The sequence below is a fragment of the Aythya ferina genome (assembly GCF_964211825.1).
Source record: "Aythya ferina genome assembly, chromosome: 6".
NCBI lineage: Eukaryota > Metazoa > Chordata > Aves > Anseriformes > Anatidae > Aythya > Aythya ferina.
In genome coordinates this window covers 25612267-25625854 of record NC_140303.1, presented here as the reverse complement: position 1 = coordinate 25625854, position 13588 = coordinate 25612267, and the positions used below count along the sequence as shown (strand labels likewise).

Below are 13588 nucleotides of genomic sequence, written 5' to 3'. Positions count from 1 at the left end.
GAAAGGTTTACAAGTCTTACAGCAACAAACTAATCTCCTTAAAACCACAGCTTGGAACTCAACTTTATACAGCACATTCCCGTAACTCTAGAAATGCTGCTGGAATGAACCCAACTGGTACAGCGGAGCACAGTCCTATAGCAAAATGAGCAGTCTGAGACAGAGCGCTCAGGTACAATGTGAGAAGTTCCTATTTTATCCCAACAAAGAACGGAAACAACAACCCAAACATCAGATGTTAACCATTTGCTTTTTAAAAGAATCTTACATTTAAGCTATTTTATTAGATTTTAAATTTTCTGTAGTTTGCAGTATATTGAAGATTAAGGGAAAATTATTCCGAGTCCATGGGAGCAGCAGCCTGTGCCAGTCATTAGGTGGTCAAAGTGCCCCCCTATCAGGGAGAGTGGAAATGTGGGGACACACGGGACTGCTAGAGCCAGGGGAACACCTCCATTCATGGATTTTGGTCCCAGCATAGTTGGACTAAGTATCGGTGGACACGTTACAGAACAGCTGAAGCTGCTGCCCATGCTTCATTTCTAAACAGAGGCAGTATCACCAGAGTACGCTTACTGAGTTGTCAGGTTTTTGAAGAAAAACTAAGTAGCTGATTTTTCACGTTACATTTAAAAACAGCAAAACGCATCCAGTAGCTGTCAGTATGACAGTACTGCCCTGCAATGGAAAGCAGCCAGTGGGACTAGCTAGGAATTTAATTAGGAATAGCTCATTAAGCAGTACTATGCAGACAAAAACAAACCGTAGGAGAGCAGAGAGCATCTTAAACTCATAAAAATGCTAAGGAGACATGACCAAACACATCCCCATCGGCTGTTACTGCGTACAAGTGAAGTGCAGTTTAGACTTATTCATCGTCACAATTATGCCGAGAACTGTGAGATTGCAGTCATAAAAGTGCACAAACTTGCCTTTAATGTTCTGAAAATTGTCTCTAGTCACAGCTAATTGCTTTCCATTTTGCCTAGCCGTCCAAGCTTCACCCGTGCTCTGCAATCACAGCCCGCAGAGCTCAGGGAAGAGCTGCTGCCCCGTCCCACTGAGGGACCCAAAGCAGTGGCGCGCTCAGCAGCAAGTGCACGCACGTAAAGCCTTAATTTTGACCCCACATCCCAGGCATGAACTGTTAACTCAATGCAAAGCTGATTTTCTGTCAGACTAGGCAATATTGGTCACATTGTCTCCCACCTTAACTGTGCCCACCGACAGAGCTGTGAAAATTATTGGCACTATGCTGAGGTTTCACCCCGCCAAAGGCCGAGCAAACTTTGAGCAGCCACGCATGCCACAGATTAACCTGCCCAAAGGGCATGAGAAACTCGGCCGGTATTTAAAACATTTCCTTGACAGTGTAAGAGCCTGGAAGCAAACACAAACTAGTAGAACAGCAAGAACATAGCCCTCGTAGGCATCAATCACACTCTCCCAGCACAAGTTCTCCAAGGCCCATGGTGTGTGTTTTCAACACTTGAAGTAAGGCTTATTTCAAAATCAGTAACACTAAAAAAACTTCAAATCCAGATTGAAAATCATAATTCACAAAAGAGAGATGGTTACTGTCTTGTAACTGTCCACCCCTCTTCCAGGAGCAGAGCTAACCTCCTAATCTCCTTTTGTGTAAACACGAGTACTTCCCTGTAAACACAGCAAAACATGCTCAACATTATTAACAGCAAGGCCACAGAATTGTAACCAGGGCATTCCCTTCAGTAATGTTAAGGTAAGTGCCTCCAGAGCAAAATTAAATGTTGTAACATCAGCTAAAGCAGTGTCATAAGGCAGAAAAAACCCTGTTTTTAAAAAAAAAAAAAAAAAAAAAAAAGGAATATTACACAAGAATGGAATAAGCAGGGCTCTTCTGGGAGCTACAGAAAGCTTCTGAGATGGCAGATTTTGAGAGCAAAGTGGTTTGGGTGCTGGCTCTGCTCAGATAACCACAGCACCAGCAGTGGTAAAATTAGTAACTTCCTTAGAAGTTACTTGCCAGCATTTATTCCAAGGAAACAATAGTGAAACTTGTTTGAAGTTGTCTGCAGAACTTCGGAAGCCCCTATCATACCCCACTTTGGGGTTTCTGACTTTTAGAAAACAGGCTTTGGAAGTGACCAAAATCACTGAGCAGCGTTGCACAACGCTCGCAGCAAGGCCTGGCTGCGCTGGGATCCTCCTCCCTTTTAGCAAAACCTGCTGCTAGCTAGGTGCATGCACATGTACCTACGGGTAGTGTATCTTTCAGTAGCCAACTTGCTGCTGCTGCTACTCAAAATGCTCCCAGCAGTTTCAGATTGTCAAAGGAACAGGAACAGTTCAGCCACAATGAGTCAACAACTTCATAAAAATTTGTGTCCTTCTTTGAAGTGAAGGCAAAAAATGAGTGCAAGTGTTGCACCAGTTAGGCATGTTAAGAAAAAATAAAATTGACACTTACTGTACTGCTTTAAGTAATGACTCCTTGCAAACCATAATCCAAGAAAAAGTTATGCAGGAACTTGTGGTACAGCACCCGAACCTCAGCCCAGCACATCTACCCCTCAATAAATACATGTTTTTGGTTGTTGTTTTTTTTTCCCTGAAGGCTGAGCACTATTGAACTTTGCTGCCCACCTATCTCACTTTTTCAGCCCACTCGACAATATTTATAAACTAAAATTGTCCCTGTAAGCGAGTGATTAAAGTTGATGAGAAATTACAAAATGGTCTGTACTCTTCTCAGAGGACAAGCCCGCCCCATCTCCAGTGATGTCTCCCACAAGCCGTATTTTTAGATACCCAAGCACCACTCAAAGACGAGAGGAATAAAACATTCACCAAGGATTACTGTTGATTTATGTATCCTTTCTCCCCTTACTTGTCCTTTTCTGCTACGCCCCTCAAGCTGCAGCAGCTGTCGGTGCCTTGCAGGCTGGTTTCCTCCTCGGAGGAAAAAGAAGAGCGGGTGATGGCAGGGCCAAATTCCTCCGGTATCCTGTTTACATGCAGCACCCAAGTCTCGAACACAGATGCTGAGGCACAGCAGCCCCACGGTGACGTCCTGCAGGAGCTCCAGCCAAGCCAACCTGCACCTGACAGGCACAGGGCCAACATCTTCACCAAGAGGCAGGCTCTGCGCAGGCACCTCCCCACCTCTTCTCAAGCAGGGCATTGCCAACAGCAGCACAAAAATTCGCCTGTCCACCAGGACAGGGCTCGGAGCACACTTCAAGGCTGTCCCTCTGCCAATTTTAACTTTGATGGGGCCCGGGCAGCACCATGGAGGACACTGAAAGCAGCCAGGCTTCTGCAGCTGCTTGAGGAGCAAAGCAGCAGCCAAAGGCTTCCCTGCGGATTTCCGTAAGCTCCAAGCAGCTGCTGGCTGCACGTGGATCTGAAGACAGCACGGTCATAACAATGCAAACCAATGAATGGCTCTGACTACACAGTTTGAAAAAACAGCAGGAACCATTTTTACTGAACTTGGTCTGTAACAGCTTGCTTATTCCCCATATACCACTGCAACATGCTTGTCTACAAGGTATTAATTCCCCTTTTCGTTAAAAGGAGGCGGGGAGAAGGAAGAGAAGATAAAGGGGGGAGGAAAAAGCTATGTCAGCAGTGGAAACTGTGCAAATTATCTTCTGTGACTGCAGAGATCTTGCCGGCACACCCAGCAAGGCAAGGCGGAAGCCTTCATCCAGCTCACAGCAACACATTAGCTCCGCTTTTCCAAATGATTTTGGAAGAAATAAAAAACTGACCTGGCCATGCAGCTCACCACCAAGACCATGCAGTCAGCTGTGAAGTAGCCGCAATAGCTCCTGTTCGTCAGTTCATCTGTTTCCACTGTGTTCGACTGTGAGTTTAGAAACCAACAAGTGCAAAGAAGAAATGTCCAACAACATGACAACACTGACTGTAAACCCTGTGAACAGAATTGCTGGCTGCAAGCATGAAAACATGCTAGCAACACACATCTTTGTTAAATATAAGAACTTCTCCGCGTGTTCCTGTAAACCTTTAGGAGTGCACATGAACTGGAAGAGAAGCACTGATCTGCCATGGAGGACCCAAAATGAGCCCAAGCCCTGCAAGCTCAAGTTATCGACAAGGCAGTTGCATTTGCACCTAAATTTTCTCCTGGCACTAAGTTCTCCAGGGGAACATGACAAATCTAGCTTACAACATTTTCTGCTGTTGTTGTTTTGTTTTTTTAAAGCATACTAATTAGACTTTCAATTCTTTTTTCTGCATTAAAAGGCCATGGATCAATTATACACAAATGAAACAATACTGTAACACTTCTGCAGGGTAGCAATGGGGAAAAAGAAAAGGAGAGAGACCATTTAATGAATGAGAAGCAAAATACTGCTCTCACTGGGCTACTGTAAAGCTGGTAATATTTAACTACTTTATCATTTAAGGAGCTCTTTAGCTCTCATCTGCCTGTAAAAAAAAAACTGCAGTGAGTTTCAGCTAAGCAATTTCTCTTGCATGTATGTAAAGAGCTCGAGTCAGCATGAACTCTACCCACACACAATTTATTTGTGGGTTTGCATCAGCATAACACAAAAGAAGCTGGACCTGAGAGTCAGCAGCCAGCCCTGCTGATTATTCTGCAAGGATAACCAGTACTCAAGCTACTGCTGAACAAGTAACTGCGGATTTAACTCACAGCAATATCTTAGAGGTGAAAGGTACAAAAACCAGGCAGCTCAGGAGGTATGAACTCTCCACCTTACGCCCTTGGAGCACAGCTATTGCTTCCTGTAACTAACAGCATTCACGTTGCCAGTTTATGGCTGCACACCATAACGCACAGCTTCACATATTATTGTTACCAGAAACCAAACCTTTCCCTTCCAGTCCAGTTTCATCAAGCTCAGGCAGCTGACAGTTAAAGCTGCTCTGCTCAGCAAACAGCAGCAACGTAACATAACAATGCAACGCAAGCTGGGCAAACACACTGATGGATGAGCACCTCTGAAATGCTGCAGTATCTGCTGTCTACAGCTCTTCAGAAAGTGGCAGACCCTGGCAAGTACTAGTCACAGACACTGGTGCTAAAACCAGTTAGTTACTCTAAGCACCCTCCAGCATGTTTTAGCTCATCAACTGCTATGCATAGTTTTCCCTCAGGCATTTTGGTCTGCTTCTAACCTCTTCTAACCTAGGAGCTCTTAAAATGTAGGTATGGACACTGATTAGCTATTCAGATAAAAAGTAGAGACGTTTTTTTTTTTTGAACAATTTTTGAGACATTTTAGGTTAAATGCAGGATAAAAATTACTATTTCCAAGCAAGCACAAACACATCCATCGCTGGATATGCTCAAAACTCTGCTGGAGAAGGCCCTAAATGACCTGTTATAACTGTGAAGCTGGCCCTGCTCTGTGCATGAGGCTGGACTAGAGATATCCCAACCCAAACTTATCCTATAGCTTTTAGATATATGGAAATGAACCCAAAATATTCCTACATTAAACTTGAGGCAAGAGGTACTCAGCAGGTTTAAGCGCTAATTAAGAAAGCATCTGTGTTAGTTTAACCACCTATGGTCATCACAACAAACAAAAATATCAGGACTACTTTCTTGGTCAGTGCTTTAAGTGGACAGTGATCCCCACACAAGAAATTACTCAAAACCTTTCCTGTTCATCGCACAGTGAACATCAGGCATTATTCATTTGTTATTCATGCTCCCACAAAAAGCTTTCCTATGAGTTTCTTCTCCTGTGCTTGTTAGCAATGTTTATGAAGGAGTGATGCACCAAACAATAAAGAAAGAGGATACTGTCATTCCATTTTACTGACAGGGAACGGATGTACAGTGAATTTTCAGCCCTTCTAGCTTTGAGCTCGCTGCGGCCCATTTTTTTCCCTACCATATTTTTGCAGTTGATATTTTCAAATCACAGCTTCTGGTGATTTCAGCTGCAGCTGTGACCCTGCAACAGTTCTGCAAAATCAGAGCCAACTGTTCCAAACTAGGCCTCTGAGAAAGAGGAACATACAATTAGTGACTACAGAGGAAGAACAGTTTAAAGAGCGTGACTGTTAGCACAGAGGAGGTCAGAGCCAGGGTGAGAAACGAGCACATGAACACAGCATCCTGCAGCTATACCTTGAAGACTTTTGGCTTTCAGTTGCAGACCACTCGCTCATTGCAGCTCCACTGCAAATGAAGTCAACTTCAGCAAACTGAGCTCTGTTGGAAATTACCGTCAGTGCCTAGACACTAAGCACGTTTTTAAAGATTTTCAGACTCAAAAATTTAGAAATTCACACGTGAAAGACAAAAAGGCACATCCAAGGCAAAAAGCCTTCCCCATGACACTGATGTTCCTGCTCCAAAGCAGAGAGGCATCCCAGGTTATCAAATATGAGGTTGCCAGTTTAACACACAAAATACCAGCACTTCTCCCCCCCATTTCAGCCTGCTGCATTTCATCATTAGATGTGCCATATAGAAAACCTGAAACCACATAAGCTTTGCAAGCACCCTAAAATGAAAGTTGCCAGACAGCGTTATCAACAAGCAGTGGTCCCTACAATAAAAACACATCAGCACCAGCTGATGATGGGCATGTGTGTCAATGCAACATCCCTAAGTAAACAGGGTGCTGTGGTTTTCATGGTACTGTGAGTACAGCATGAGAACCAACCTAGGACAATCTACCAGCAGCAGCTGGCACTTTCTGCTTGTACATTAAGCAGTGTGATTAGGTCACACACAGTTTGTTTTTCATCTTCTCTCTAGGGAGAGAGCGTGTGTGGCAGAGGAGGATGTTAATATTGTAGGCGATTTTAATTAACATGCTGCTACACGATTACATTAGAAAAGGCAAGTTGAGAAAGTACCCTTTGCACTTCCAGGATTGGCGCTTGTAATGGCCATTAGCTCCTGGAGAGATCTGTTCTAGGGAAAGCACAAACTGTTGGATGGTTAAAAGCTATTTAGAAGTTTCTGCTTCTTCAGTTCAGCTTAATTTTTAACTCTGAATGAATATTCCAGTATTAAGAAAAGTATCCTGCATGTCAGAACCAACTCCCACGTTTGTTGCTCCTGCCCCAGCAGCTTTTACAGCCTGCTCTGGGAAGCAGGAGAGGGATACGGCTCTTGAGAGCTGCTCACGGAGCAGCCACAGGGCTGGAGACAAACTCAGAGCTCACCGCCCCAGTTCAGGTCTCTGCTAGAACACCAGCCATCACCACGACCTATTTAAGTTGCCCAAACCTGTTTCCCCAACTCTACCCACTTATTACACGCTCGCACACACACTTCTCTCAATTCACAATGAATCTGGGCTGTCATCTGCTCTATCTCCTTTCTTCCAGTCTGTGAGCGCCAACGCTCACCTGCCTTTTGAGAAGTGCTTGGGGCTTTATCAAGGACAAAAATAAGTGCGATAAATAACGATCTTAACATTTTATTAACAATGAACAGATCGGGGGGGGGGGGGGGGGTGATATAAGCAGCTGAGCATTTTAAACATGGCCTTCTTGTGTTGTGAAGAGACATCTACGTTGAGTGCAGTGTTTCTCAGTCAGTGCTATGAGTACAGTATACTCGTTAAGGAAGGACTCAGACGAGGATAAATAAATCCAGGCACGGAGCTTTTCAGCCACTTCCCACCATCATGGTGAATGAACGTGACATCCATCTGCGTCTGACTGCTGGTACCAGAACGGAGGGCAGCTCGCACGACCACTGGCACCATGAGATCCCCGGCAGCCAGGGCCTTCCACCACCAGATGGCCTGGGCGCCATCACAGGCCTCCAGAAACAGGCTGAGGTCACCGTGACACAAGCGTGACATCAGATCCATCATACAATCAGCAAAACCCTCCATAGAAACGTAATTAAGTAATAAATGGAAGCTGTGGGCGCCGCCCTGATGTCACAGAGCCGGGCGGCAGCGGGAACCTGAGGGAACGCCACAGGAGCTGAGGAAGCTGAGGTAACACCACCTTACGGCCTGGAGGGGGCTTGGGGACACCCAGCACCAAAACCCCACGCGTGACCCCAAATAATTAGCTCCAGACAGCACAGGAAGAAACCCCAGGACGTGGGAGATGGGGAATAAAAGTGCTTGCGCTCCTGGTACTTCCTTACTGGGAGCTGTCCCAGCGTGACATTTGCGTAACATTTCTTTTTTTATACTTTTCAAGTGATAGGGACTTAAATTCCAGCCTGTTCTCAGGAGTCCAAAGTTAATTAGGCCAGCTAATACACCGTATGGCAGCCTAAGCAAGAATTAGATGCTTACATTAATGCTATAATGAGAAACGCTGGTCAGAGACAGGAGTGAAGGATCAGCAAGGGAGAGGCTCTCCGTAGGAAGTGCTGTTAGACATCGCATTGCCATTACCCAGTTTATCTGCTTCTGCCAAGCTGCTTTCAGCTTTAAAGGGCGAAACGCATGAAATTTATCCTCTGCATTCCAAGAATGCTTAATCTTGAACAGAAAAACACAGAAACTAGAAAAACTCTACATATTATCCTCACAACTAAGACCGACATTAACTCCACCCTCAATAAAAAGGGCTCTTATCAACATCTACTCAAGACGATGGTATCAGTTTCAAGACACTTCCCTTTGTTGGAGCTAATTAATTCATTTCACAAGACAGCATGAAAAAAAAAATAGTAATTAAGTACTTCCACAGCCTAGCTCAGTCTCACACACTTTGCTTCCACTTGCCTGAAGTGCAGCAGATTGTCACCCCAAGTCAACTGAGATCAAACTCACAAGTGCAACCACCACCCCTTTAAAACACGTTTCCCATGGTATTATTTTATGGGGAAGGGACCACAATCATCTTGAAACACAGAATTAAAAATATACCCGTGTGTTTCAGCTGCCTGTTCTGTTGCACTACTGCATGCTCATCTGCTCCAATAGAAGACTGATTTAAGGTCAGTAACTCTTCACATTTTTTTGGTTGGTTGTTTTCAGGGGAGAGCCTTTGTTGTGGGTGTGGGTTTTTTTTGGTGTGTGTGTTCATTTATGAAGAGCAGTCAGTGTCAATTGCAAAACAAAGCCTTTCAAAGACAACTGTCACCCAGCATTCAATTTCTTAGATTTTTGAATTTGACTTTTAAAAGAGTTATGATGCTATAATGCTGCTCTTTTTGCCAAAGCCCTCTGTCCACTGTTTGTTTGCATTGCTGTTTACTCACTCTCAGCCTCTTTTACTCTGGCCCAAAGGCCTGTGGAGTAATATAACAAGAGAAACCATTTTAAGCTGATAAACTAAGAGCACACAGAATGCATCCAGCATGAGGAACTCGCTTTCCTGTCATTGCCACCCCTAGAGGAAAAAGTCTAGGAAACCGACTCCCTGCCTTAGAAACTGCCTCCACTGAAATGTTCTGATATACTAATTCACAGCCCGGCAGCATTTAGTAAACTTTCAAGAACAGATAAAGTTAACTTGCTTCCTTGAAAAACAGCAAAAGACATCTGACCTGTAACACTTCACAGACATCTGTGGCAACATCCATAGTGAACAGATGCTTAAGCTGTTTAAGAAATAAGGAACAAAGATAGTTACCAAAAAGAAGACATGAGGAACTAAAAAGCAAATAAGTTTTGAAATATAACTTGTAATCTTAAAATCAGCTATCACTAGGAAATTAATGAGCATGTACATATATTTCTACCAGCAAGGGAAGAAGTGCTGTGAGCCCTTTTAAAAGAAACTGAATTGATTTATGCATTTGAGAACAGAACCATGAAGAAAAATGTGAGAGGATGGCACATTAGCACATCTCCAACGGAGAAAGACAATCTCATTTCTCTAGTCAACTGCAGTGCCTTGAACTTTTATCTTCGGAGATAAACGAGAACCAGTTATTGCAAGTCATTTCTCTCAAAATTATCTGAAATTCCCTCAAGGCAGGCTGAGAGGATTTGTTATATTTCCTTGGCAAGTACTCTGACCAGCTTTCTATTTAGCTCACAGATACAGATTCTGCTTGTGAAATTTTTATGTTATTTGAATGACTATGATTCACACATCATACAAGTACCTGCCAAGGCTGTCGCCTTTCTCTCACTGCTTCCAAGCTACTCTGTTCACTCAGTCTAGAGCAGTGCAAAAATTAATGATGATCAAGACTAAAAGTAGAATAGCTGAATGCAAATGGGCAATGCCACTTCCTAACTTGATAACTGCTGAAAATAAAGGAGTTTAAAAACAAGAAGTTATATATCACTTTGCCAAGTAAACTTCAGTAATTTGAGGTTATTCAGCAGTCTCATCTCATGTTAACTTTTTTTCTAAATGGAAATAGGGATAAGAAGTTGAGCATGCAGCACAGCCTCTCAGGCTCTTTCTTATCTACTTCACTGTAACGTAATGTTCACACTGTTACTGCTATCAGTCAAGAAAAGGCAGCTCAGCATTGGCTGCTCTCAGACACACTCTGAGACTCATCACACATCCATAAGTAAGCAAAATAACTTCCTGTCAGATGTCTAGAAGCGCAGTTTCTCCAGACTCCCACACTCAACAACTAACTCAAAAAAATAAAAATAAAAATAAAAATAAAAATAAAAATAAAAATAAAAAAGTACCTTCCTTCACTCCAAAGAAACAGAGCCATACAAGCCACAGGAGGCACTGCTGTGTGGGCTGCCCAAACTCATCACACACAGGCTCTGAGTAGAGCATGTCTGCAAAGAGATTTATCTGTACTTCTACATAACCTGAAGCATTCAGCTGCCTCTGGTTGTTTCTTCTCCACTGAAAAACATTAGGCCTAACCCTTTACTACAGCTCTTTAAAAAACCTCCATACTACTTCCCTACAAAAACATAAAGTTAGACTTTCTGCTCCATTTTTTAATATTCTCTGGACACGCACCATACAACAAGGAAGCGTGACTTTCCAACTCTTTGAGATTCAGTTGTCATTATTTCAGGTTCCAGCAGTGCTGAAGATTTCTGTCCCCTTCCCCACACACACCATCGTGATTCCCCATTCATAGCAGTGAAGTACGAAGTACTGGCCCCATTTGTCTTACAACCATGCTCCAGCTGCTTTGAAAAGACACTTCACCAAGTACAGAGTTACACTTCTGCACCACACAGTCTGTGCTGACACAGTGCTTTGGGACCTTACTTCTGCTACAGTGCATGACCACGCATTGCCCACGCCCTGTGCCAGGAAAGTTAAAAAGAGAGAACTTCCACCATCAGAAATGTCTCTAAACCCACTATTTTAGGTACTGACCCATTTATTACTAGAGAGATCTTCCTTTACTTGACAACGTTCCATAATAAAAGTAAGCATGCAAAAACTAAACTGCAGCATCCCGACAGGAAACCATCCTAGGGAGGCAGGGGGAAAAGGTGATCTTTTGTCCCTGATTAAACATAAAAAGTCAAACAGAGCTGTAAATAGATTCCCAACAGAGCGGAGATTAACAGCAAGGTAACTCAGTGTCCATCATAACACAATTAATATATTAAACTCGTCCCAAAGACCTACAAAATAACAAGCTTCCACTAGAGCAATTTCAGCCACGTAGTGGTAGTCGCAAGGCATATCCTGCTGGCTGCAGTGAGGCTGGCGGGCTCAGCACAACCTCTGCCCTGCGAGCCACAACAGCGAGCATGAGCAACAGAAGAGCCGGGTGGGTGATCCTGAAAAGGGGTCATTCAGAAGGAAGTTACTTAAGACCTAGGTGCTCAGAGATGCCTGCACCACCCACTCCCTGTTAAAATCATTAGGCACGAAGCACCCTTGCCAGCTGGGCCTAGGTGTTTGTTTCTACAAGGCAAGTGGGTGACCCCCCAACATCCCGTGCAGAAGCACTAGGTGCCCCTTCTCCTGCCCCCAGGAGCAGGACACAGCAGAGTGTCCACTGACTGCTCTGGAGGGTCTCCATTAGCAGGAGAAATGCACAAACTTCACAGAATTGCACTACTTTCAATGGCAACACAGCCCAACTCCAGTGGAGGATGAGAGCCCTAAAGCAGTCACAAGTCCCTCGAACCTTAGACGTCCTTGATCTGGATGGGAGCAGCGACTCCTTGAACCAGAAAACACATTAGGAAAAAAAAAAATAAAAGAACAACACACAGAAACTCCTAAATCCCCTTAAAACGCAGGCGGATGGCTCACTCACAGGAAGCGTTTTAATTTGAATCTGTTTCTAATGAACCCTCCGTGGCCAGCTTTCCGCACACTCCCCTCACCCCAGCCACCACAGCACGCCAGGCAAAGCTCGGGGAGCTTCTGGCAGGGACCGAAACACGCCAAACAGCGAGGTTACCGTCCCAACGCAGGCAGGCCACGCTAGAGTTCAGCACAAAGTTTATTTTTTTAGAAGTGCTGGAGGGAGGGAGGCACATCCCCGACAACTCGGAGTGTGTGTCCGTAGCCTAGCAGGGGGCGGCAGCAGCCAGCAGGGCGCGTCCCCCCAGCACCCACACCGCGCGGCTCTGCTCACCCCCGGCCACCCGACAGCCGCCTCCAAGCGACGGCGCACACCCCCCCGAAGCAATCTAACCAAACAAATGATTAAAAATAAATACCAATTAAGAACTAAACCACGCGGCGGCTTGCAGCTGGCAGCCACCCCCGGGGCGCTGCCCGAGCTGTCCCGGCGGAGGGCACCGCCACCCGCCCCGGGCTCTCCGAGCACCGGCGGCTCCCGCAGCCCCCCCCCACCTCCCGGCCCCGCCGTGCCCACCTGTAGTGCCAGCCCTTGGCTCCGCGGCCCCCGCCGCTCTTGCCGCCGCTCTGCCCCGCCGCCGCCGGCGGCTCCGCCTTGCCCTCGCCCTCCGGCCCCTTCATGGCGGCCGCGGGGTCGGCGCACTGCATGGCGCCGCGCTTCCCGGCCCCGCTCAAGCCGGCCCCATGCGGGCTGAGATGGGAGATGGCGGCGGCGGCGGCTGCCCGCGCCCCCCCGGAGCCCCGCTCGGCCCGGCTCGGCTCCCCGCACGGCCGGGGAAGGCCGGAGCGCTCCGCTCTGCCCCGGACCGCCCCGCTCCGCCCCGCTCCGCCCGGCCGCCCCTTCCGCCTCAGCGCCGCCGCCATCTTTGGTGCGGGCAGCGCCCGGCGGGGGCGGCGGCCGCCATCTCCCCGCTCCGTCACGGGCGCTGGGTAGACCTGGCGTCCCTCAGGAGAGGGCGAGCGCGCCTGGGCGAAAATAAAGGAGTTTAAACAAACATCGAAGTGCGCCCGCCCGCCCGCCCCCGGGGATGTGGGAGGGTTGTTACAGGCAGCACCGTGACAGACAGACCCCATACTGCTCCTCCAGGTGGGTTATCCAGGAGGAATGCAGCCCTCCTCTGTGTGCATCCACTGCAAACAGAAGAGAGAGAATCACTCCCAACTGGGCAAAGCCAGCCTATTTGGTCATTACTGACACAAAGAGTTTCGGGCTGTTTAGGATATCTCGGTTTAAAGGACGTTTCTGTGGTAGCCTGCCAAACAAGCTTCTGTCAAAGAGCCGGTGAGCAGGCTCAGACACCGCTCAGGTACCAGCATTTCTTTTCAGGAAAAGGTTTTCTGCCCGTGGGAGCGGTTCTCCCGGCCGGCTGATGCCCTCTAGTGAAAGATTTCGGCAGTCCTGGTG

General features: G+C 46.3%; 1 protein-coding gene across 1 annotated transcript in view; it reads right to left on the bottom strand.

Annotated features, from left to right (window-relative positions):
* OSBPL11 (oxysterol binding protein like 11) overlaps positions 1–12941 on the bottom strand; it is a 34256-nt gene extending 21315 nt beyond the window's left edge. The window contains exon 1 of the mRNA XM_084523251.1: positions 12701–12941. Coding sequence (XP_084379377.1) covers positions 12701–12831 — 131 coding nt within the window. The 5' untranslated portion in view covers positions 12832–12941. The remainder of the gene's footprint in view (positions 1–12700) is intronic.
* Positions 12942–13588: the final 647 nt, after the last annotated feature.